At 35.5% G+C, this 27,262-nt stretch overlaps 1 protein-coding gene across 2 annotated transcripts in view; it reads right to left on the minus strand.

Annotated features, from left to right (window-relative positions):
* Positions 1 to 6,253: 6,253 nt before the first annotated feature.
* TOPBP1 (DNA topoisomerase II binding protein 1) overlaps positions 6,254 to 27,262 on the minus strand; it is a 42,346-nt gene continuing 21,337 nt past the window's right edge. For both annotated transcript variants that reach the window (XM_074271187.1, XM_074271186.1), the window contains exons 15-28: positions 21,432 to 21,605; positions 21,240 to 21,349; positions 18,810 to 18,933; positions 16,731 to 16,880; positions 16,463 to 16,565; positions 14,760 to 14,952; positions 13,277 to 13,497; positions 12,074 to 12,240; positions 11,656 to 11,767; positions 8,461 to 8,624; positions 7,680 to 7,817; positions 7,093 to 7,182; positions 6,759 to 6,920; positions 6,254 to 6,466 (exon numbers count right to left, since the gene is read on the minus strand). In XM_074271187.1, the coding sequence (XP_074127288.1) occupies positions 6,323 to 6,466; positions 6,759 to 6,920; positions 7,093 to 7,182; positions 7,680 to 7,817; positions 8,461 to 8,624; positions 11,656 to 11,767; positions 12,074 to 12,240; positions 13,277 to 13,497; positions 14,760 to 14,952; positions 16,463 to 16,565; positions 16,731 to 16,880; positions 18,810 to 18,933; positions 21,240 to 21,349; positions 21,432 to 21,605 (2,052 nt within the window). In that variant the 3' untranslated portion in view covers positions 6,254 to 6,322. The remainder of the gene's footprint in view (positions 6,467 to 6,758; positions 6,921 to 7,092; positions 7,183 to 7,679; positions 7,818 to 8,460; positions 8,625 to 11,655; positions 11,768 to 12,073; positions 12,241 to 13,276; positions 13,498 to 14,759; positions 14,953 to 16,462; positions 16,566 to 16,730; positions 16,881 to 18,809; positions 18,934 to 21,239; positions 21,350 to 21,431; positions 21,606 to 27,262) is intronic.

The raw sequence follows: 27,262 nt of genomic DNA on the forward strand, positions 1-27,262 counted from the left end.
AGGAAAACCTTCCCAACACTTAATGGTCCCAAAGTGGAATGATGTGCTTCAAATGATGGATTCTCCCATGTTTTCCTGGTGGTTCTTTTCATTGCTAAATTTTGGGATTATTCATCTTCCCCCCCCCCCAGGAGGCAGTTGGGGTTGAGTGACTTGCCCAACATCAAACAGCTAGGAAGTGGTGTCTGAGGCCAGATTTGAACTTGGGTTTTCCTGATCAGAGCTAATGTTCCATCCATTGTGCAATTTAAATTATTTTAAAGTACATTATATATATAATTTATATGTTGTGTATTGTATTTATATCAATGATATGAATATAATAAAATAATGTAAAATTAAAATTATTGGATCAGAAAATGTTTTAACCTGTTAAGACCAATTTTGAGTTGTTAACGATTGTATCATCACCCTTGTGTCGTGTGTCAGTTTAATAAGTAAGCCATCTTTGCTTTCCAAATCATTAATGAAAATAGTCAAGTAGCATAGGGTCCTCTACAGATCCAGGAAGAGCCCTGGAGACCTTCTGGAGTGATGAGCTGTGAACAATACTGTCCTTCAGAAACCTGCTGACCTCTCCGTGCAGATGGCTCCACAACTTGTTTTAGGTAAGTCAGGAACTGGACTTGGCTCCACAGTGAGACGTTGTGGAATAGCAGCGATGGCACAGAGTCCTCAGATCAGGCCTAGGCCAGGCCTCACACTTTCCACACACAGCCCCTTCTTGCCCACCACCCTGGTGTGTTAGTGTACAAAACAAACACTATCATTGTTTTGTAGTTCTCCCCTCCCCCCATTCAGTTATGGGCCCTCCCAATGGGCTCCAACCCCCCCACCCCCAGTTTGAAGCTGGAGTCTAGGGTGGACTCCCTCAAAGGGCCCTTCCTGTTGGGCCTCATTTTGTGTCCCAAAGAATAACTCCCTTCTGTGGGATTCTTTCTTCATCTGTTATAGGGTGATAGGATCTATGTGGACTGATGATTTAAATCTGCCAATCTGTGAATTAAAGACTATTTTTAATCAATTGGAGGGTCTTAAATGGATGAAATAGATGATCTTAAGCAACAATTTTTAAAGTTCTTGTCAACAAGGGCATTTTTTTTTTTTGTGGTCCCCTTCATATTCATAGGGAAGAACATTCTCCAATCAGATATTTGCAAAGTTTAACTGTTAGAAATGACATTGCTATGAGTTTTTCTGAAAAGAAACAATGTAAAATTAGTTCAAGGCAACTAGGTGGTGGTGTGTGGGGAAAAAAAAAAAACTTTAAATATTATTTTTTGCTGAGGCGATTGGGGTTAAGTGATTTGCCCAGGGTCACACAGCTAGGAACTGTTAAGTGTCTGAGATCTTAAGGGCTTGTGCCACCTAACTATCCCAATTAACTTAATTTTAAAGAAGAAATTACTCCTCAACTTAGGAAGATGAATGAACTTAGATTGGGAAGTCTTAGGGTTTGAAATCTGTCCTTGCTGCTTAGTAGTCTTAGGTTCTTGACGAAATTATGTCACCCCTCTAAGCGTTCACTTCCCAATGAAATAGCTGGTAGTTTTATTGTGAGCATCAGGTGCTATACCATGTGGGAAGAAGGCAAAGGCTTGGCAGACCAGGGCTTTGGGGCTTTGAGCTTAGATTCAGTCAGGCCCTTGGGGCAACAGCCAAGGCCCTCTCAGGCTCTGAGTACAAGATTCGGAGTCTGCAGTCATTCCGTGTTTGCTTTGTGACTGTGAAGATAAGAAGCCTCAACTCTTGCTGCTTTCGGAATTTCTGCATCCTCACTTTTGGCTAATGTCTCATTCACACTTGTATCTTTGGGCTATTTGCTCCTTCCACTCAGTGCTACTTGTTTGTGAGCATGCATGCACTCAGTGCAGAGGTCCTATTTGGAAACCTCTTCCATGGAAAGAAAAAGGTCAGCTTTCCCATTCCGAACCTCCTATTTGTCAATTTCTGGTTGTTAGCTTTTCTGAAAATCTACTTGTTTCATATTCTGTAGTGGGTGAATTAGCAACACGTTGCTTAACTGAATTATCTGCCTCCATGTTAAACTTCTCAGTCCAAAAATGTAATTGTTTTGTAGATTGTACTTAATTATTGGCAGTTTTTATGGGTGGGCTAAGAACCCACCCATCAATCCAAGGGCGAGTCAGGTGATATGCTCTCATTTGGCCTCTTTTTGGGTGCTCAATTAGGGGACCCAAGGGTTTTAGCACTTCCTAAGAGTCTGAAGGTTTTCCCTGGTGACCCTGAAAAGAAACCCTTAATTAATGCAGTGAGAAGTTTTAGCTGGTATGGAATGGCACAGCTCATTTACTTAAAGAAAGCCTCATGCCATTGCTTTATGCTTCACCCATATATCCTTGTTTCATGGTTCGTCTTCCCTTTCTGTTCAGGTTTTAAATGCTAAGCAACTGCATCTAACACAAAATTTGGTTTGCAGTGAGCCAGATTTAAGGACACCATCCTTTTTCCTTTACCTGAATCAATTAGCTTCTTTGGTACTGTAGTCTTGGTGGTGGTCTGGCTCTTCAGTGACCACAAGAGCACCCAAATCTAAACTTCAGAAGTGCAGTTGTGGCGGTTGGAAATGGTCTTTGAGACCACAGGATATTCACAGGCCAATTATAAAAGCGTTTGGAATTTTTCCAACTGCCTACCTCTTCTTGCAACGTGTTCCACTGATGGCTTGAACCTGACCATGTATGTCCCAAGCAGAGGGCATCACATTCCCCTGCCCACCTCATTTCTGTTCCCTTTTCCATTCTAGGTACTCGGGTTCATAACCTGGGGATAAATATTGATGCTTTCTTCTCCTTCACTTCATCTCTAGGCATCGAAATGTGATTGTCCCTCCATCTTATTTTTCTGGCCAACAACCTCTATTGTATTTTTCTTAAGCCCTCTTATCCAAATGAACATTTGTTGTCTTCCTCCTTGAAGCTTTCAGATTCTTTCCAAAACAAACCTCAACAAGTATCACTCCTGTATTTAAGTATCCCAAGTATTGCTCCTGCTTAGTGTCTAACTCTTACAGGATAAAATCCAGATTTTTCCATTAGTCTAGATCCCACTGACGTCTTAATTTCTGTTCTTGTCAAGCTTGTTTATCAACCATCTCCTGTGTCTTGATCCTCCTACACAGCCCATGTGCTAACTCTGACTGGAGACCTTTCCCCAAACATTCCCTCCTTGACACGACCTCTCACTGCCTGGTCTGTGGACATTATATTCTTTGTCTATAAGTTTCATTCCCTTACCCTCCTGTGACATCACATACACATGCACACATTATACACACACACACACACGCACGCACGCATGCCTTGGCGTTTCTGGAATAAAGACACGCAGGTTTTTCACATATGGGCTCTGGGGGCTATTTTTCATCCTGCCTCTTGACCACTTATGCTTGGGAAACCTGGCCAGACTAATCAGGGCACCATTTTTAATTGATGCCTTTTGTGTTTGACATTGGCTGTTCCCCTGCATCCCCTCTCTGGCCTGCTTGCCACCTTCCCCACTTTTTGCAGAGTCCAGTGTTCTAGATCATGACATTGTTTCTCTGCTAAGGAGGGAAGGGGTCAGATGTTTTATCATGGCAGCTGATTAGTATATATCAGTATGCCTTTTTTACCTGATATAGAACACAGATCTGTATTTGAGAAAGCATGCATTAAAAACGCTAGGTGGTTTTGACAAAGAATAAGACTTAACAGGCTTTTAGTGCTCTGCTCTTTGCCCCCTGTTGCTGCACGGACATCCTGGCTGCTCAAGCACAACATGTTCCTCACTGGAGTTTGCACATTTGCAGAGCTATTAGCACATCTCCCTCATTATTAGTTTGAGAGATCCTTGGGAGCAGGAACTCTTTTTTTCCTCTTACATCCCCAGTGTTTTAGCCTAGTGCCTCACAGGTAGTAGCTGCTTGATAAATGCTCGCTTACTAATGAATGATGGCATATACTTGTGTAGAGCCAGTGGGCTAGACCCTGCCAAAAGCTTTCCGATGATTCTCATCTGATCCTAAACCTTGTGCTAACAAGCGCCTCAGGCAGATTTGAACTCAGTTCTTTCTTACTAATTGGAGGTTTAGCACTTTCTTGTCCCATACCTTGTTACCTGTTAATTACCAGGCCCCTGTACCCATAGATGCCAGTCTGCCATGGGAGAACATGGCTCCACTGAAAGACCCTCCTGTCTGTCCCTGGCCATTCAAGATGGGAGTCCTGCCAGCCCTTTCTGTCTTCAGGCCCTTGTCTAAACTTCTTCAGCTGTTTTCACTGAACTGTGTCTTTCATAGATGTTCCCCTACCCCCAACAAGAGCCAGACATTCTCAAACAGGAATGTTGTTTTCTCTTTGTATCTCTTGCCCTTGGCACATAGAAGTGCTTCTTTCATTCATAGCACTGTCTTCTCCCTCCTTTATCCCACCACTAAACTAAACTTTTGTAAGATCTTCACTGAGGGGTCCCTGTTTTCGTTACTTCTCTAAGTACTTTGGAAGCAACAGGAAGAAAGTGAAAGAAATGTAGGTTTGCAAATACATTTTAAGACTTGAGTCTGTATGCACAAGAAAAGTTGTCATGATATCAATATATGTTGGACAGAAGAGGCCCTCTAGTATTTTCCAATTCTTGAGAATTTGTGACTCTAAATCTTGATGAACATAGAAAGTGTTCCTAAATATTTGTGGGCAACATCCAAAGAAAGAATTAAAATTTCTCCTTGTTTTCTAAATGCTTCAATTTCTCTTGATTTTTTTTTTTTTTTTTTTTTAACCATGAGAATTTCTTAGCTTCACTAATAAGCCACTTGCGGGTTATGCTTCCATTGTCCTCCACTGATAGTTTAACTATTAGATGTTTTGATCATAGTAAGAAGAGAAAATAATTGTGATTTGGATCACGGTATTATTAGACGATTAGTGGGTTGTAGCTGTTTAGTTCCTACCTTCAAGAGCTTATAATTTTGGGAGGAAGATCTAACTTTGTAAGGCAAGTGTATTAGAAAAACAAAAATCCATTCAGGGAAATATTAGGATGTAATTAAAAGTGATTTGAATGGATTAAAATCTAACATGTAGGAGCTGAAATCAAACTAGGCTGGCATGGCCTAGCTAAGTGGAGAGAGAAGATAGGGTTCAAACTCTGTGCTCCCCTTGCAATGAATGGAATGATTGCCTGACAAACTTGGTATGGTCTGGATTCATGGGAAGCTGCCTTGATTTGCTGCTTGCCTAGTCCCTTGCAGAATGGTTCATAGGCACCTTCTCAGGTAAGAGCACCACCTTGTGGCATAATGAGGTACAGCTACAGACTCTGGAATAGTCTGCCTCAGACGAATCCTGGTCCAGTCAGTGTAAGATTTATAAAATCTTTATCTGGTATTGGAACACTTCCACCACATAAATGTAAATTCCCAGGACGACTTTTTCCTGTGCCAAGCCCTCCTAAAAGGGCCGGTTCTATTCCTTCCTGCCTCCTAGTAATCTGTACTATTCACCACCCACTGCTTGGTGGTGGTGAACATTTTTCTAGATAAGCTTCAAACTTCTTGAGGAAGGGGGGGGGGAGAGGGGAGAACCATGTTTCTCACCGAAGAACTCTTTCAGTGACATAAACACCTAGGATAGTAGTACCAATGTCTTTCTGGGGGATGCTTATACTGCCTTCTCAATTTTTACCAGCTTTTATTTGAAAATGTCGCTATTTTACTTTATTTAAGTGTCTTGGAGAAAACATTTTTTGCCAACATCAGCATTCACTGAATAAGTACTGTAGATGTTAGTATGAGATTGAATTAAAACCTAGAGATTATAGCACATTTACCTGACTTTATATAGTTCTCAGCTGTGTGTGAGCTCAGCTCAGTGCTGATAATTGAATTTCTGATAATTATCCTAGAACGAACTGTTCCATCTTTGCCTCCTGGTTGCTGCCTGCATTTATTTCTAGAAATCATCTTGTGTGTAGATATTTTGATTTCTTCCCTAAAATGAGGCAAATATTTTGGAAAGCTTGCAATACCTGTAAATTACAGTTTAGCATGTCACATCCTTATGGTCTGCTATAAAAACAAAAATTCCACTGTAGAAATACATATTTGGTGAATTTTCCTGATTCCCAGCTTATCCTGTGCCACTTTAAAAAAAAAAAAAAATCTACACTGTATATTAGATTTATGATCACATGATAAAATTCAGTACCAGATTAAAAAAAAAAAAACTAGATAAACTAGTAATCACCACTCAAATTTATGAAATTAACATTGTATATTTTAATTTTTAACATATTTCACATTAAGTAAAAGTGCAGACCCAAATTAGTATATTCTTGGTCGCTTAAATTTATTAATTTCTGTAGAAGTTTTTCTCTTCTCTGGTAATGCTGTCCCAGTTTCCTTATTATTTTGGAGAAACGAGACTGCTTCAGGTAGAGAATATTGGTCCGAGAAAGGAGGAGATTCCTGTAAAACAAAACAAACTTTTTTCCCCTCCTCCTTGGTCTCAAAAGTGCCATAGTGATTTCTTACCTGCTTTGGAAATATGAACTCTAGGGAAAAAGAGGTTCTTAAATTTTTAACAATAGAACCAGATGTTCTGATCTAGGTGAGGGCTACTATAAAGACAGACAGAGATGTACTTTGTTATGCTATATTCTGTGTTATGGGAGGGGAGATTCACTAAGCACAAGGGTACGGAGAAAGCTTTTTTTCTGATTTAGTGCCTTCTGCAATTAATTTTAAAAGTGCCACCAACCTGCATCAGGTAATCTGCAATGTACTCTGGCTTTAAACAGCTCACTTTCTGGGCAGCAGCTTCTGCTATGTTAGCTCTGGTGTCATCTGGTTTCAGCTTACTAAAATCTGCAAAAAGGTGTGTGGCTTCTTTGAAGAGAGGCACAGAATGACCAGGTAACACCTAGTAGTAAAAAAAAAAAAAAATAGGACCACTGTCTTTGGTCAAAGTAGATCAATCAACTCCATGTTCTGATTACCATTTCAGAACATGGGGGAAGATCTTATTAAAAACAACAACAACAACAACCAAAAAAAAAAAAAAAACACTCAGGAAACTTCATGTTTCAACAAACCTTTGCTCCTCCAGACTGAAGAAGACGACGAAAACCTGCTTCTCTGGACTGATCGACATTTAAAATCACTTTCCACCCACTAAAAGCCCCCTACAACGAAAGAAAAGCAAGTATTTAAATCAATTAGGACAATTTTCTTCCTGACTCAAAAACCAGTGCTAGAAATTGACACCGATAATAAAACAACAAAAAATATGGCTTTTAATAATAAAGCAGCTTTATTGTGTTTAGCATTTGCTCGAGTCTTTTTTAAAGTAAAGTATTTTTAGATGCCCTTGTTTTATTTTGAAAGTTTCTTAACTATTGCTTAAGGGCTATTTGGATCCATGTTCAGAAAGAAAAGATTTTAATTTGGAGAAAATTGGTTAGTTGTGAACACTAAAAAATTAGGCAGGCTAAAAAAATCTACAGCCTTATATTCTTTTTTATCTGAAGTCATCATGCTTCATGAAGTTGCAAAGGTTTCCCACCCATGGCTAGAGGTAGCCATTCTTTCTACTGAAGAGAGGTTCCCAGGTTCACTGGGTATATTGAATACACGTGTACAATTTATTCACATTACACAACACATACAAACAAATACGCACCTCCATAATACCCTCCTCTTGTTTTTTCTGTATCTTTTTCCTCCATCTCATTGCTGCAAGTGCTAGTTTCTTCTGCTGTATATTTATTCCAGTCAAAACATCAAGTATAGAACTACTTCCCCATTCATATTCTTCTTCCTAGAAGATTTTAGCCTCAGTAAAGATGCTTTCTAGCTTTTAATAAAATTGTGCCCTTAGGAAATGTCTGATTCAGAATAATCAAATCACAACTACCATGATAAACAATACTTTGAGACTAACCTACAAAAAAAAAAAAAGCATAAGGAACCTTTCACAACCCCATGCTGAACATGAATTCAGTGGGTAGACAAGATAATTTGATTTTTTAAAAAAAGGCAGTTAAGTGAATACCATGCTATCAGATTTTTGATTCTTGTAATGAAAGTTTTAAGCTAAATGTTCTACCACCATAAATAGCATCAGAAAATAAAAGATTGTAAGAGCTCTGCTGTAGCAGACAAATCTCCAAATGGTATGCATATTTAAAACAAAATTTGTTATGCTCTGTTAAAAGCCATACAGAACAAAGATTCAAGCAATTAAACATTTTAGAATGGAATCTGGTTACTTGGAGTCTACTCTGTTAAGCTATTAACTTTTTTAAAACTTTTGGTGCCATGGAAAGAGCTGTGACTCTGTGACTTTAATTTAGATGAATTGTTAAGTGTACTTTTCAGTTCTCTCTTCCTTTAGCCATCTGAGTAACATTAAGGTGCTTGAATGGTAATTAATGATTGGAAGGAAAATTATTAATACATACCTGGACAAAGTGTCCAGCTGCTCTACAAGCCTCTAGGTAGGAACGATGAAGTATCCATTTTCCAGCTGCCATCGAAGCCAAATACTTCTCATTCCGAAGCGGATGTCCCACAATAATGTGTGTACAGCTTGGATCAAAGCACTGTTTCTCTAGCACAAGACCACCTAAAGGAGAACAGTAATTAGTTATGTAATTAAGTAACTGATTGATTTTAAGGCACTTTTTTCTAGTAAGAAAATTCTTAAGTTGATGGTACTATAGAAATAACTCAATTAAAAAATATTTCATAAGCTTTTTTAAAATGAAATTATAGTTACAGACTAATATTGAAAATGGAGTAATCACTTATGATGTAGTCATTAATAGAAAAGAACTTTACAAAAGAAAAATTCTTAAGAGAGTGGAGGTAAGCTAAAGTTGACTTGAAGGAAAAAAGCAATTGTGGGAAAAGGCCAAAGGAACGAGGAAAAAGCGCAAGCTATTACAATTTGATGTAGAATGGACTAATGTCATCACAACGCTGGGGTCAGGTATAGAAAATAGCAGATAAGCGATGTATTGACTTGGGAGTGAAGCAAAGCTTCTCCAAGCTGCCAGCCTTAATCTGGTTCCAGAGTCATGACAAAAGTTGACCAGACTTGGCACTTTCTGTGGCCATCCCCCTAAATTAGCCTCGACCCTGGTTTAATCTGTCACTATGTGGCCACTGTGCCATATGGAGTCATAAGTGAGAGTTGGGTAATAGGATGACATCAAACGTGGATAAACGGCCTGGAGAAAGGCTTACAAATTCGCATTTCTTAAGCATCCCTTACACATGTTAAAGGAACAACAAAAAATTAGGCATGGGTGCAAAAGAAGGAAAAACAAAAGCTCTTATTTATTATATCTCATTCAATATAGCGCATATACCACATACTAAATGGAATAGTGTTAGGCCCTGAAGAAACCTTACTGATCATCTGATGACAAATGAATAAATTGAACTCATGACTTTGCTATTCATCACAAAACTAATGGCAGATCCCAGCCTCAAACCTATGACCTTCAAAAATCCCAATCTAACATTCCTTCTACTATACTATAAAGTTTTGCAGGAATAGAATAAAATTTCTGGCCTTCAGATTTATAAAAGAAATGGATTGAATTCGATTATTGCTTTAGTTCCTTCTATCTCAGATTTTATACATTAAAAAAAAAACTCATTTTAGCAATAGCAAAAAAATAGCAAATAGCAACCAATTTTAGTGAACATGGTTAAAAAAAATTCATTCACTAAGACATTACATTTTATAAAAATACTATTTTCGAAATAAAGTGAGGGTGGAAGGAAGGACCTAAGACAGCAACAATACTTCCTGGCATTGATATTTTGACTATTTGGGCCTATAATATAAATTTTGTTAGCTCAGAAAAGAAAAATCAGTGCTGAGATCACAGTTTTGGTAGATTAGCACACTATCAAATACTTTCCTCTATTCAAAAGATACCTGGGGACTTAAGCATCACCTAAAATTGACATGCTTTTTCAAAATGCATCAAATCTGTTGAACATACTTTTAAAATGCTTTCAAATATAGGAAAACTTTAAAATGTATGGTTTTCAGCAGGAGTATCAAAGTCAAATAGAAATCTATCCCTAGGAGCCTATATTATCTCGACAATCACAAGCTAAAACGATGTTGTAATTTTACATCTTTTGTTAAACATGTTAAACTGGTCTTGCTGTGCTTAATGCCTTTAGTTTTGAATATTTAAAGTGTCCTGACAAATTCAATTGATTAAGGAAAGCTACTAGAGCAACAATCCTGAAGTGTTCTCTACTGGAAATACTTTAGAATCTCTCTATTCTCTAGGAATCCTCTTTTACATTATGTTTTTAGAAACAGAAAACATTAGTTTTTGCATATTTATCTATCATTACTCTTACTATTGCTTATAAATACATCACATACTTAGCATATGCTTTCTACACACTGAAGCAAGAACTTTGCCAAAAATATTAGGTAATTGTAAGGCATAATAGTCTCAACTCAGTTATTTAGCATTATTCAGGAATAATCCAACAGGATTTCCTTAACGTGGTTATTTCCTCCAAAGAAATAATTTAAACCATTCACATCTCTCCACCCCGTGAACTACTGTTTAACATCCCATCATAAATCCACTAAGAGGGAGAAGAATGGTCAACCCAACATGTTAGGGACATTTACTGAATTATTTTTTACATAGTGCAGATAGTGACACCTGTGAGCTGTGTCCTCATTCTATGTCCTATAAACTTTTTGGCTATAAGCACTTCTCTCCTACACATTTCCCTACTTGGCTTTAACATAAGGAAAATGGAACACAATTTACTTTTTTTTGACCTCACCAATTTTAGACAATCCTTTTATTCCTGATCCTTTAATTGACTCTCTATGCCACTTTTCACCAGAGGTGGCTTCAAACTTTTCTTTCAAGTTTACCACACCATTCCCTCTACCAGCATAACACCCCTTGGTGTACTATTCCTCATTCTTTCTTCCTTTACTCCTGTCTCTAATGAAGAGAGGAATCTGCTTGTAATGGCCAACCCTTCTATAGGTATCAATGACACCCTATTCTTTCCTTCCTTTTTACCCAGTAAATGCCCCTTTTTATTTTAATCTCTTTCCCTGGACTGGTTTTTTTAACTGCCTACAAACATACATCCTTCTCCCATCACCCATTCTACTTTGCAGTTTCTAAACTAATGTGGCCTGGGATACCTGGTGATTAAGCTTATTCAAGAATTATGTTAAAAAATAATCCAAGTATAGACTTGTAAAGCTGTTATTTTTCAGGTTGTCTAGAGAACTGAGGTTGCCAAGTGGTTATTAATGTAATATAAAATTAATTAAAAGGTTATTCTAGTTTTTAGTGCAAGTCTACTTCAACATCAATTTTATGCAAGAGTTAAAAACTATGAACATTCAAGGCCTCAAAATCTTTAATGTAAACCTTGATGGATTAAATTATTACTTGGACTTCATGGCCCAATGGACTAATAAACAGATTCTGATCCTAGCTCTGATGTTGACTAATTACCTGGCACACAATAAATTTATTACTACCTCCATCCCAGTTTTTCTGGCTAGAAAAAGATTAGTAACATTTAACTACATAACAAAACTACTATGAAAGTTTTAATGGTTTATGGAAAAGTATTGTTACCCAATTCCTCAATTAGATGACAATAATCAATTCGCTCCTGAGGATTAAGAGATGACAGTTGAAATCGGTATTGTTTTTCTAATACTTCATGTGTCTCCTCTGTCTGTACTATCTGGAATAAACCAGAATTTCAGATTTAGAAAATATTCACATTTTAAGCATATGCATATTTAATACATTTCTTTAAAACTAATAACGTAATATTTGAAACAAATCACATTATCATACTGGTAACTTTTTTTTTTTTTTTTAATGGTTTAGGCAACTGGGGTTAAGTGAGATGCCCACAGTCACATAGCTAGTAAGGGTTAAGTTTCTTGAGGCCAGATTTTAATTAAGGTCCTCCTGATTCTAGGGCCAGTGCTCTACCCACTGTACTATCTAGCTGCCTTTTGGAAACATATTTTTTAAGTTTTACCTTTTCTTTGGGATGAGGAGCCACAGGTGGGTTAGCTAGGGGGAAAGCAATGCTGGGGGCTTGTGGTGTAGGGATAAAGTGGCTGTCTTTTGCTGTAGTTTCCAAGTCTTCACAAAGTAGCTCTTTTGGGCCCTCTATTGCACACAAGTCTCCAGGATCACAGAGATCTGAGAGGCAATAAAATGCAGCAGTAGGTTATTTGAATATAAATAAAAATAAATTCTGAGAAATATATTCAGTTTGGCACTTCAAGGAACCAAAAATACATGCAAAAGATGTTGCCACCTTGTATAAGGAATTTAGGAAAAAATTTGTCAACTTTAAAGGGACAGAATTTTTTATTTTCTGCAAATTTCTGTATTTCATTGCAGAACAATTCCATTCTGAAAAAAGGGAAAGGAATTTACAGTGAGAACATAAGTATTAGAGAAAAGTATAGTGTACAGGAAGAGAGTTTTATGAGGAGATAATAAAAAGCTAAGCTCTTCAGTGAAAGAAACAAACTGAAATCCAGATGATATGGTACACATGACATGAAGAATGTAAAGAAGGTGCTGAGGAGAAACTTTTTATCAGCACAGGAAAAGAATCATAAAGGATTAGATACTTATCAGAGGGAAGGAAGGTAGTTGTGCTTGAGATGTTTTTCCAAATCTCACCTAGAGTGCTTTAGTAATGATTCAAAACTGAACTTGCATTTGGATGTGGTAGCTTTCAAGTGGCAATAGCACTTAAATTTTGTCTATGTTGTGAGTCTTCTTCAGTTCTAATTTATTTAGATTTAGATAAAGCTTTCTGTTTTCAAACTACAAAAATATATGAATGTAAATTTCTTAAATGTTATTGTCAAAAATATAAGCCTTTATTAAAACAGCTTTACTACTAAAATGTTTATCTCTAAATATATTTTAGAGCAATTTCAAAAGATAAAAAGATAAGGCATTTAGAGCTAATTTTTCAATTTTGTGTTGTAACATAAAAAAAAAAGCTTAAATAAAAAATAAGAAAATTAGACAAAAGCAAATAATATGTTGAGAAGAAAGGCAAGGATAAAGACCTAATCAATAAAACTTCTTATGAAGTATCTCAAATTTATGAATTCTAACTTTAAAGCTATGGAATAAATATTAAATGGTTTTAATTTTCTATCTGCTATTTTTAATAAGCATCATCAAATTAGTTAATGTATTTCTCTTTCCCTACCATGTTCAGCAACTGCAGAAGCCTGCAAAGATTCCTGGAAGGCTGAATCTTCCAAATTCTTGACATTAGTTTGAAATTCAGGATACTGTGTTGGACACGTGGGCCACTGCAAGTTACTTGCCAGCCTCGCTCTCTCCTCCCGTGCTGTAGGGTCATCCCAAATGATTTGTTCACTCTGGGAAGGCTCTGTGTTGACATCAGCAATGGCTAGACGAGACTGCCTAAGAAATACAAGTAAAAGATGATGTTCAAACTATCTTTGCAGTGACAAAAATTCATTTTGTCAAAATTCCCTAGTTCTAGCTGGAATTTTATTTCCTGAACTTGTTCTTTTCAAATAACAGCATTAAACAAAATTGTTCCAGTATCTTAGGAAAATGGAATAATGCCCTGTAATTAAAAAAAAAAAAAAAAAAAAAAAAAGGCATTTTACTGAAGTGTTTAATCTTTATGTGACCAAAAAGTTTCCATTTTCTTTGGGGTGGGGAAAGGGAAAGGAATACCTGTTTCTCCCATTTCCCTGTGACCTTGAGAATGAACTCTCTCTCATCACAAAAATATAATAACAAGCAAACAAACAAACAAACAAAAAAAAACCTCCCCCCCCCAAAAAAACATCCTGTAATTATTGAAATCTGATCATATATATAATTCTGTCTGAACTATAAGTACCCCACACTAGGTAATTTTTTTAGTTAACTGCAATAATTACTCTATCAGTAATGGTATATATTAAAATTATTGCCATAAATAATGACAATAATAATTCAATACAAACATTCATAAAGGACTTATCAGGGATGCAAACAAGAACTAAACCAGTTTTTTTCTTCAAGAAATTCACATTCTAGAAGCAGATGGATACATGGATAAGTAAATTACTGATAACAACTGGGGAACAAAGAAAGATTTCTTGCAGGAAGTGGGACTTGAACTGAAACTTGAAGAAATTCAGGGACTCAAGAGAACACATTTTAGGCAAAGGGGAAAACAGGGCAAAGACTCATAGATTAGAGTAAAACACCAACCAGGCCAATTTGGATGGCACATAGAATGGAGGAGGAAAAGTAACATTTATCTTAATGCTGTATAGCGGGTCATGTAATGAGAATACTTTATAAATCAAATTGTTACAGGGAATTAGCTAAAGGATTACCTTAAGGAACCAAGGTAGGTTACTTTTAACAAAATATACTCTATTGCCTTAGGCGATTTTATTTTTATCTATACCAAATGTTATATAGATATTGTTCAGCAATTTAAAATATAAGTATAATTTTGTCTAAACACCTACAAGATCCTAGATTAAGAAAATTACCATACTATTTACTATGTATGAGTCCTGAAAACTTTTGTTTACTTCACCTACCACACCATGCTGCTTTCTTAAAGTGCTAAACAGATAGGAAAAATATGATCTGAATTGCCTCCTTCTCTATGCTTACTGCCCTCCTCCATGGGCCTCCCATCATCAGCCAGATACCTTAATGCTTCTAGGACTCTGCTTCGACCACTGCGTACGGAGCGGACGCTATCAGGAGTGGATGAAGAGCTGTCACAGCCATTTCTGGAAAGGGAATTCCTCTGTCCATGGTGTTTTACTATAGATGTAGCAGACATTATCTCCTGTAGCTGCTTTTGGAAGCTCTTTCTCATTTCCAGGGTCTGTGTTAGAGCTTGGAATAACAATAAAATCAGCATCTAAGTTTCATGTATTATTTCCTTTTTTCTTTTTCTTAAACGGGGCTTGGGATATATTTAACTTTCAGGCTCTGGCTAAGTACAAATACCTTTATTAACTATCTCTTCACCATCCACCTCACAGTAACATAGTACTTAAACCTAGAGGAAATCAGGAAGATTATCTTTTTAGTCCCATGATTTACAGCTGTAGAGGATTGTGAAATGATTGGCTGCATCTGACACCAGATTCCAAATCAAGAATGTTCATTTCACTACAACATGATATGGGATACAAAAGAAAAAAAAAAAAAAAAACAAAACAAAACAAAACTCCTGCCTTTTAGGGACTTCATATCATTTGAAGGCACATATAGGGATTGCTCTCCTCCTGAAATCTCATCCCATTCTGCTTCTTTTGGTTAAATAGGGACATTTTATCTCCCCAGTTCTGTGAGGACAAGAATAATTGCCACTTCTAGCACCCCGCATGGCAGCTGCTCCATTAAGAATTGTGGAATGATAAGATTAAAGAATGGATACATAAATGATAGATTAGTCCAAAGTAACCCAATTATAAGTAGATGTTAGCCTATTAAAGGCAGGTCATCAACACTAAAGATCATCACAGACTTACAGCTGTCAAGAGGCTCAAGGTCATCCACTGAACCCTGTCATTTTATAACTGGGACATCGGAGGGTCACATCATCTCCAAACAAGTGGGTTCAGACCTTGAACCCAGGGCTTTTCACTTTAAAACTCAGCATTTTTTTTTCCATTTTATTTTTATGTGTCTCTCAACATTTAATTTTTTTATTCAATAAACAAGCTTATTTTTCTCTCCCTCTTATCCCTCTTTCACTTTTCCCATTTCACCACTACCTTTGGAAGGCCAAGCTCATAGTAGTCTAATTTAATCTGCAGATCTAGTATAGTATGATGAGGGGTGAGGCACACAAAAATGTTTCCTTTTCAAAATAACTAAAATTTTTAAAAGCACTTTAAATTTTCTCTCACAGCTCTTTTGTCCAAACAACTCTGTGAGGTAGATAGTATAAAAAGTATTAACACGATTTTACACATGAAGAAGCATTGCATTGAGAGGTTAAGTGACTTAATTACTGAAAAAAAATTTTGGCATGACCTCAGTCTCCTGACTCACAGTACAGCACTGTATCCAGTGCTTAAACTGTGCACTTGTTACATATTAGGCCAAAGGGTGGCCTTTATATTTGGCAATATGGAGAGAGACAGCCACCAGGTATACAATGGAAAGAAGGCAATTTGTATTAAACATTTACATTTTCCTTTTCTTCCAATACTTCAAGGATCTCTGCTTTTCTCCCTTCAACAACACAGATCAGTCTTTAAAAAGTTATTGATAGTAAAAATATTTGTAATTTGGCAGCCGTCCTGGTAATTCTTTACATAAAACAAAAATTTAAAAGATATCTTTGTAACCCAATTAACTTTCTTATGACTGTGTTTGGACATGAAAATTTTACCTCCTTTGGGGATATTTGATATTTCTCCATTTGTACTTGTAACTTCCTCTTGATCAATAGTCATATCTTCATCATTTCCTTCCAAAGATAAATGAAGAAGAGGCTATTGGGGGAAAAAATGCAATTTCTCAAAACACCATTATTTTTACACACACACACACACACACACACACACACACACACACACACACACACACACACACAAAATTTTTGTATACCCTATTATACATTCATTTAAGTTGTTAAATGTGTAATCTACATTAGATACCTCATTGTCATCTTTTGCCATTTTACTAGTAGATGGAGACCGACTGCTACAAACTCTGCCGTCTTGCACTGCACTTATATCCAGGCTCATTTTTGGATTATAAGTATGTGGATAAAGAGATTCAGGAAGACGCCTGTATTCTTGAGCACTCTGTAACACAAACACACTCGTAACAATGTTGAAAAATTATAACAGACCCACAATGCTATAGAATAAGGATCATCTTTATGTCTGAGATCAGTACAAAAATGTTTACATGATGAAAGCAAATTTAATTTTTTCCTTTTTAAAGAAAGTGTCCATTGAAGTACTAAAACTAATTTCATGCAAATGAGATACCACTACACACCTGTCAGATTGGCTAGAATGACAGGGAAAAGTAATGCAGAATGTTGGAAGGGATTTGGGAAAACAGGGAAACTGATACATTGTTGGTGGAACTGCGAATACATCCAGCCATTCTGGAGAGCAATTTGGAACTATGCTCAAAAAGTTATCAAACTGTGCATACCCTTTGATCCAGCAGCACTGCTACTGGGTTTGTATCCCAGAGATCTTAAAGAAGGGAAAGAAGGCAAGAATGTTTGTGGCAGTCCTCTTTGTGATGGCCAGAAACTAGAAGCTACATGCATTTTGGATTTCCTTCACAGGCTATTTCAAAGTCCAATTCTTTTTGTTCAGTAAAACAACTGTTTGGTCATGTATACATATATTTTATTTAATTTATACTCTAACATATTTAACATGTATTGGTCGACCAGGGAGGAGGGGGGGAAGAGGGGAAAAATTGGAACAAATGGTTTGGCAATTGTCAATGTTGTAAAATTACCCATGCAAATATATGGTAAATAAAAAATATATTAAAAAAAAAAACCAAAAAAACAACCTAATTTCATTGCTATGTTGCTGTCACTGGCATGGAAGTGCTTCTCTATATCAAACTAATATATGGAACTGATTGATTCTCAACAATCTTAGGGAATAAACTACATATTTTTAATTTGCATAGCTTTTAACTTGTGAAAAAACCTTAAGTAAAAGGGAATCTACCACCAAAAATCTAATGATTTAAGAAGAGCTTATGATTCAATTCAATATAAGAGAATAATGATTAATAACAACTAATACACTTATTAAGCATTTACTGTGTGCCAAGCACTGTGCTATGGTGCTAGATAAGAACACAGTTCCTGCTTTCAGAGTTCATCAAAAGCTACGATATAGTATAAAAATACCCCAGAGGAAACTCACAGAGGAAGATTCAGAAAGATTTTCTAGCATTTGAGTTAAGTTTTTAGGATTAGAAATAATTTAATAGGAAGAGAGGGAGAAGTTGTTTATGAGATTAGGCAAGAAAAGTATGGCAGTGTATGAATGTTAGAAGCATATACTTAATCTCAAAGATGGAAAACTCAAATTCCAATGAATCATCTCCTTTCTCCCCCCAGTAATCTAACCTGCTTGCAAATGTCAAAAAGACTGAAAAACTCCCATTTCTTGAGAGCATGAACAGTTTTTTTTTTTTTTTTGTCTTTCTTTGATTCACCAATACAATGTCTGGAACATAGTACGCACTTAATAAATGGCTGTTAACTGACTTGATAGGGAGGACACTTTTACCTCCTTAGGTAGCCCAACTGACTTCTAATTGTTAGAAAGTGTTTTTCTTACACTGAAGCCTAAATCTGCCTCTCTAAAACTTGTATCTTTTGGGAACATAAGATGAATTTATCAGTGGAAAAAACGTTAAGAGTTCATTACCATATCTCAGACCAGTGATCAAATCTGTAATGGGGTGGTGGCAATAAGAATAAAAAAGGAGGAGAAAGGTTTGAGGAGTGTTGTGAAAGATATTCCCTATTTAAGGAAGAGCCAAAGAGAACATCAAAATGATGGGCAAGGGGCATTGGATAGTGAGTGGTAGCAGGTTGGGGACTAAAGTTTTATAATGTCAAAGACTTACTCATGATAATCATAAAAACTGATCATCAGTTTATATTTAAATGAAGCTTGCTGTTACTTTAGAACAAGTTTTGTTTACCTTTTCATTTAACACAAAGGAAGAAAAATATTACCTACTTCTAAAAGCCAGTGCTCTGAAACAATGTGTATCCCTCTTTCTTTAACAGCTTTATACTCTCGATTAGTGTCATTTGCTCGACCTTGATAGATGAAATGAGTCACTGTTTCATCAAAACTCCATCTATAATGCAGACAAATGAAATATAACTAAAAGAAGATATACAAACCAGTTTAACATCACTGCTGCTTGGAATATGGGAATACTTTTAAATTCCAGAAAAAAGAAAGGAACTATATGATAAATGGTCTGTAAACAACTTAATTGAACTGAATCCCACTCCCTTTTAAGTTCTGACTTTAAGGAAAAATTTTAGGAAGTCCAGGTCTACTTACAAAACTTCAAATATATCAAAGAAAAAAGAGGGAAACATTTAAAATTACCCCAAAACAGAAACAAATTTTCTTCATGGATGACTAAATTTATATTAACTTCCTTCATTTCCTCTAGCTCTAGGTTTACTTAACCAGGGGTCATCCAGTAAGTATTTGTTTTTTCTTCTCCCTCTAACTGAAATTATCATCAACTATTAAAGTATAAAAGCAAATTTAAATTGGTCATATGAGCTACCAAAGCAAAAGATTACTGTTTGTTTTCTGTAATTATCTGGAAAATTTACCTCACTTCTTTGCCCTACCATTGCAATAAGAAGTCTGTGGAATCTCTGTAAGCCCAGTGCCCAGCATATTCCAGACACTTAATAACGCTTGTAGATTTGACCGACTGGTTCAAATATTCCTTTGCTGTAAGGCAAAGGGTTTGAGGCAGATCATCTCTTAAAGTCTCTTCAAATCTATGTTTCTAAAACGTTGAATACTGCAGAATCCCATCTCCCCTCTCCCCCACCCTTTACCTCCCAACACCGATTTGGGGAAGGGAGGCAGGGATAAATACAGAAATTGGTCTGACTCTTAGTGAGAAAACTGCCTATATTTTGGGAACTCACAACCAACTCCCACTAAAAGCTCTTTATTTAAACACATTTGTTTTTACATAGTTCTAAGGTGAAGGAAAAATATGATATTAAGAATGACAAAAGCTACTTCAGGAAGAAAAAGCACCAAAATGGTGAAGTTGAAGAAATAGTACAGTTCAGCTATCCCATCACTAAACAAGCCTATTACAACTCATCCCTTATATAATTAGGAAATAAAATCCAGATCCCTTAGGGATGAAAATGAAAGGCTTCAGATTCCACATAAAAATCAAAGTAAAGTTACTTCTCACAGGTCTCAGCAGGAAGAAATTCTTAAAATGAAATTTAGGGCTAAAACTAAAATAAACAGAGAATCTCAAAACCTAGGCACTAAGGAAAAAGAAAATATCTTGTTGTAAGAAAAAAAATAAACTTCTGTTCAGGTTGATATTAAAACAAACATTATGAAGAAAAAGACTTCCAACTTCTTTTCTCCTCCAGGAAAAGATTTTCACTGAGCCTCTCCCACCAGGGAGGAGGGCATTCTTGGTTTTAAATGAAGATTAAATAAAAGGCTTCTCTTTCTTCTTTCTCTTTGTCCAAAGGAATGGGTTTCAACTAAAGTTAATGGATGGGCAGAATGTCTATGGACAAGAAAAAGACCTAAAAAGGTCAAAAGACAATAATGGAAAAAAAAAAAAAAATCCTTGACTTCATTTGATCCACAGAGTAGGAGACCTAGAATTCAAATCCTAAGGTATAAACATAAAAAAAGAGTACAAAAAAAGAATTTCAAAATCCCAGATGAAGAATTAAATTTGTGTCTGAGTGTAACAAAATGCTATAGTAAGGGAAAATAATCTGTGCTGACCTATAGGGCTGCCAAGCAGAAAAAGGAAGCAAAAGAGTTGCTGATAAATTGTAAGACTGTATAGGAACCTCTGGATGTCCTCAAAAACAGAATGCCTTGAGGATAAGAAAAAAGACTTAAGTCAATATTATGTCAACTGGGGACCAATGTCTGGTGACCAGAAGAAGCTAGAGTTGTTTGATCAAAGGTATAACAGGAAAAATTGAACACCTATAGTTAAAGAACATTCTCTGGATGATGAATCAACTGGAGAAACTGAAGGTGAACTCCAAGAGAGCAATATCATGGAACACTAACCTAAAGACAATGGATAATAGCATAAAGTGCAGTAGATACAGCAAAAAGGGTTATATATGAGAAAAGGACATCAGATCTGGCAATTTAGAGATCACAGGTCACTTAATGAAGTTAGAAGAAGATTGCAAAGAGATGAGGAGTAAGAAGATGACAGCTTGTGGGAGTAACAAGATCCAGTAGAGATCTTATAAAAGTGGAGGAGACTTGGGCATATATGACAGCAGTAGAAAAGGAAGAAACTGATAAAGAGAGGTTTAGGGCTTGAATATGGAGAAGAGCTGATTGAGAATGTAATCTCAAATGAAAGCAGGAGATCAGGAAATGCATTATCAAATAAATACAAACCTGTAATCTGCCCCAAGGGATGCTGCAATAGTATTTAGTTCGCTCTGTTTCTTACTGAGTTTTTTACTAACACATATTACTACATTGTGAAGTGGTTTGGGATCTTCCTCCTGTATGTAGAAAAAGAGAATAGATCAATCATAAATAAAGTTTCAAACCATTACTTCTAACTGTTAAGTGATCCAATTCTACCTTTTCTGTTGGAGCATTTTTCAGGACAGGGCTGGCAGTAAGAGCTACTGTGTGGCGAGTGCTATTTGCCAGAGCAAGTTTCAAGTTCTTGCCAATGACTTCAGAAAGTGGGGTACTCATTCTTCTGCTTCGTTGGCTGGGACCTAATGGAGTTCCCAAAGCTGCCAGTGCATCCTATCGATAAAGGAAACAGAATAATTTTGTCATATCTTTATCTAGTAATTTTACATCCCAAATTTTTTACTTAGCTAGCCCCCCTATATATATATTCATTCATATATGAAAAAGGGAGAAAATTCAGATTTTATGGCACTCTTAAAGTACTTAAGCCTACAAAAATTTTACCAGACTTAGTCATATTTATTCACTGGGATAAAATAAGTGAAATTGGAAATACATAATCATCACTTCTTATAGGAAGAATATAAATTCTATTAGCCAGAAGAACTATAAGAAGCTCTCTATAGCACTGTGTAGTTCAAAATATATCTTCATCACAACAACCTTTGTAGTAGAGCAGTATTATCCTCATTTTAGATAAAACAGGATCAGAAGTCAAATGACTTATACACATGGCTTCATAGCTAGTAAATATTCTAGTATTTTCAAACGCTGCTCTCAATTATCCTAATGCATAAAAAGTTGTCTGTTTTTAATATATTAAGAAAGGACACATATGGTCCCATAGTAAGTAATGTTGGCATTCAAACTCAGATCTTTTGAACGTAAGCCAGCACTCTTTTCACTGCTTTTTAACATAAAAAGTAGCTAAAGTGAACTAAAATGAGCTGAAGTTTGTGAAAAATGCTAGACATTAAAAAGAAATTCTCTTAAAAATATTTAAAAAATGAATAAGACACCTAAACTGGAAAAGAGGCAGGATTTTTTTTAAACAAATAACAACAACAACAAAAAAAGGCAGAATGCTTCATTTTGTCTTTGTTTTCTTCATCAAGAGAACAATTTTTCTATTGTGCAGAACAGACTGATGAGCAACTGAGGCAAATAGGCAGCAAGAAAATATAAGATCATTCATCCCCACTCATGTCAAGTCAATCACATGCAAAATCCTCTTCTCGGAGTCACTATTGTCTACTTCAAGTGTCTGGACATTAGTTCGTATGTAGGACAGAGGGGGCCCTAATTGGTGCTAATCTACTGATTTAAAAAATTTGTAGAAGTGACCACATAACTCCTGCTAGTCATCTCCAAGAAATCTTGGAGAAAAGGAGAATAATTCCAAGACCCCCAAAAAATGGCACATTTAAAATCTTGATAAATACGCTTGATGTCATTCAAAATGTATATGAAACAGATAAGAGGTCATCACAAAGAATAAGCACAAACTCACTTAGTATAGATCATACCAAAATGAATTTCCTTCTAGAGAGTAGTTAGGCTACAGATGGGGAGAAATCACTGACAAAAGATTTCTTAATTTCAGCAGGCAATTTCTTATGATAATCTTCAGGCTTGTTGGGAATAAAGGCAATATTCCACAGATGTCATATAGATTTAATTACATATTTTGATAGGAAAAAGTACTCCAAATTCCAATGTTAGAAACAGTGAGGATCCTAAATTAATCCTCCCAAAATATATTTAACATATTACTATATTTCTGAAGTATATTAGTGGTAGAGAATGCAACCACTATGTATAAATAATCATTTATGTTTAAAATTCTAATGATTATCTTTATTTCTGAAGAAGAGAGAAGATACAACTCCCTTTCTTAGAAGACTATAGATGTGGAACATACACACTAAAAGACCATGTTTTATTTTTTAATTTTAGATAAATTTTAATGAACTGTTTTTCTCATTGTCTTTCCTTATCTCCATTTTTGGGGTTGTTTTTCTCCTTCTACCATTAAAAGAAAAAGATACTTAAGTTAATTATCCATTAAGATTTATTATCACATATAGTTTAAGTTTTGGGCCTTAAAATTATTTTCTGCCAAACTTTGTTCTAGTTTTCCTAGCAGATTTTGTTATTGCTGTCAAAAACTGTCTCCACATGTAACTGGAAAAACAAAAAACAAAAAAAGGAAAAAACAAAACACTATTAATTTTTTTTTAAAAAGCTAGTTGAATTTAAATGAAACAAACTGAATTAATGCAATAACTTTCGCAATTAGAAGAGGATGAATTTGGTAAAGTCTTATTTCTTTTTTTTCACAAAATGAAGAGTTTTTGATTTTCACTCTCTAGAGCAGGTCAAAATCCCCCTCCTTCCAAGTATTATTTAAAGGATGGAACCAGTGCCACCAAATGATAATTCTTTAGGTAAATACGTTAAGGCTTCAAACTTGTAACTCCAGCAACAATGGTTGGATCTCTCCCTTCTTGCTCTAGACCCAGGGGTTCACTATTTAATTAGGTAAATTCCTATCTGAACAGGAATCTGCCAGGAAGTGCATTAATATGCCTTGTACAAATTGAAAAAATATGAAAATTGTGGCCCTTTGTATTATTATCCATAGGAAGCTTTAGGACATCATTGCAACATACGTTAGTTGATTTCTACAAATACCAATGGACTACCAAGAATGGAGTTTTTTTGATATTAAAAATTTGTTTAAAAAACAAAGAAGTATTCTTTGTTGTTATCTTTTTGATATTCTCTGTTCCCTAAGAAGCTAAATTATTTGACATCTTTCATAAAGAATGATAATCAAAAATCAATAGAAAGGGCTTTGCCCTTAGTTGTTTTTCAGTATTTTTCTAAATAACTCGAAGACATAAGTATGTCAAATGTGTATATAATACAATATTAAATACAAAATTATTCTATGTAGTATAATAGATGAGACAAAAAAAAAAATCACAATTATCTGAACAAAAAATTACCAAAATATTAGAATTAATGAACTGAAAACTGAAATGAAGAGTAAAAAAGAAAACTATAAATGCCTAAAACCAACTGTGTAAAGTTTTAGGTGAGAAAACCTGGCTTAATAGTATGGGGAAAAGGTCTAGGGATTTTAGATTTACCACAGTGTCTTTACTGTATTAATGTAACATCTAGATTAAACAGTTTCACCGAATTCTGGATTGTTAGACCATATCTAGATTACTGTGGCTTTTGTCTGACAAATACTGGTTTGTTAAAAATATCTATATGCTCAATATAAAGAATTACTTTTTTGGCTGTCTGAAGTGGCCTTTTGAAGCAGTAAATACCCAATTATTGGAAATGTTCTCCTACTATATACGACAAATCCTGAAACATTATGACCTCAGAAAAACCAAAACTGCTGTTGAATTAGAGGGAAATGGAAAGATACATAGTATTTAGAAGACTGCAGAATATTTTCAAAAATGAGGAGTGTTGTAAAGACATTATCCAGGAAATTTATGACAAGAAAAGGGCAGGCTAATTGTGTAAGAATGAGAGACAGAGGAGAACCTAAGTGTCACTTCTAGATAAGAAGAATTGTGCTATTTTAATCAAAGAATGAGCCTCTAGTATATAGGGCAGATCTTCTACATGGACAAGAGTTGAATATAATTAGAAGGCATGGAAGGACTATGATCTGAATGGTACAGGAACACTGATACCCTGAAACTTATACGTTCAAAACATGAAATTAAAGTAGAGAAATCTGAGAGAAAGACTACAGGTTTTGAAAATGAAATCATATTTACAAAAGTAAAAACAAGTGGAGATGTAAGTCTAGAAAAGTAAAAACTTAGGAGAAACATGCAGCTGTCTTCAAATACTTAAAGATTTTTTATCAAAGATATCTCAAAGATGTTTATGTGTGTATACATGTATTTTTTATATATTGCTTTAGTTAACAACTCACATTTATAAAGTGCTCTCCTCAAAAAACTCTATCCTATTAGTTAGATTTTATCATCTCCATTACAAATGAAGAAACGAAAGATCTGAAAGGAGATTAAAACATACTGTTATAGAGAAGTAGATAGTGGCTCAGAAGGAAGGAAAATTCTGTGTTTGTCCAACAATTGAATGAAATACCTTGTGAAGTGGCAAATTCCTCATTACTAGAAGGGCATGAAAAGTAGCCTATCCCTGATAAGTCAGGGATATGGTGGAAGGGATTCCTTCATTAGGTGGCAGATTGGACTAAATGATGTCCAATATCCCTTTCCAACTTCAAAACTATGAGTCAAAGGCAGCTGGGTGACAAGTGGATAGAGCACCAGTCCTGAAGTCAGGAGGACCTGAGTTCAAATCTGGATCGTGACACTTAATACTTCCTAGCTATGTGATCCTGAGCAAGTCTCATAACCCAATTGCCTCAACAAAAACAAAAACAAACCAAAAAACTGTATGAGTCCATAGTGCATATAGTATATGAACGACATCATTTCAATCTTTAATTAAAATCTTGATTTCTCCATAAAACTATTTCTTATGGCTTTATCCTTTTTTGGGAGGGAGAGAGGGGAAGGAGATGTTCCATAGCTGAAGAGGGGAACATTCTTTTATCAAATGCCACTGCCCAACAGAAAAAAATAAATTGAGGGACATAAGTAAAAAGGAATTTTGATTTTTTTTTTGTCTTTTCTAAAAAGAAATGCTAAATGTTTCACTCATAAAATTTAAGGAGTATAAAATATAAAATTCTATTCAACATATATAACAAATTTTTTTCTTGTTGAGGCAATTGGGATTAAGTGACTTGCCCAGGGTCACACAGCTAGGAAGTGTTAAGTGTCTGAGGCCAGATTTGAATTCAAGTCCTTCTGACTTCAGGGCTGGTGCTCTATCCACTGCACCATCTAGCTTCCCCATAAATAATTTTTAAAAGAGTACGATGTCAGCCAGACTACTCATCCTAAATTTCTAGAATTGCTCTCCACCCTAGAACCTAGAAGTAGCTGAACAAAGAAATAAGATCCAAAGATTATACTTTATATCCAGACTTGTTGGTTTACTGAATAGAAGATGGTATACTTTCAAAAATCTTATTTTTTTATACATAAGGATGGGGAAAAAGACAAAATGGAAAGAAAAAAAAAAGTGAAGAAAAGAGGATGCAAAAGGCAAGAGGTGCAAAAATCTGAAGTGATGAGTATGAAATTCTTTTAACAGCAGAAAGAAGTCACTGACTAATACAAAAGAAATAATGATTTCACATTAGTGGAATGTGAGTAAAAATTATGTGCACCTCAATACAGTACCCTTCAAGATGATCCTATCTTCAAGATAGGGCACTACTAGTGTGTATCTTGTCCTCAGAAATACCCACTTGTACCTCAATAAAATATCCATGAGTATCAATGATAGAACACCTTTATATGGTAATTGAAGATTTGCAAAATATTTTTAATTCATCTGATAAGATACTTTAATTGTGCAAGTGAATGGACAGATGACTCTTGCCTAACAACATACAGACTTTACCAGTGGAGTCAGAATTCAGAATTAGTGCTAGAATTGACTTTAGAAATAATCTGGCCTAATCTCTTCGTTTTACAGATGAGCAAAACTGATTTAGAGAGGTGAAATGATTTGGTTCAAATACTTCCAGAAGAGTTGGGACTAGAACCCTGGTTTTCTGGACAGATGCCCTTTTCAGTAGTCTGTTATAATATTATTTACTCCTTATTGCTGCTATTCTGAAAGTCTACTACTTTTAAAGCTGTAATGTATTAGGGATTATCTAATACTATAATTTATTACAGAAGTCAAATCAACATTTTTTTTTTTTAATCTTCCCTTATCTTATTCAGATAATGTCAAAAAAATTTGCTTGCTAACACCTTTGAGAAATATCTTATGGCACCGTATGATAAAGAGGAATAGAACATTTGGTGTTAACTATATAAACTACAAGGCTGACAATACTAACCAAT

Source organism: Sminthopsis crassicaudata, chromosome 5 (genome assembly GCF_048593235.1).
Source record: "Sminthopsis crassicaudata isolate SCR6 chromosome 5, ASM4859323v1, whole genome shotgun sequence".
In the NCBI taxonomy this organism is placed as follows: domain Eukaryota; kingdom Metazoa; phylum Chordata; class Mammalia; order Dasyuromorphia; family Dasyuridae; genus Sminthopsis; species Sminthopsis crassicaudata.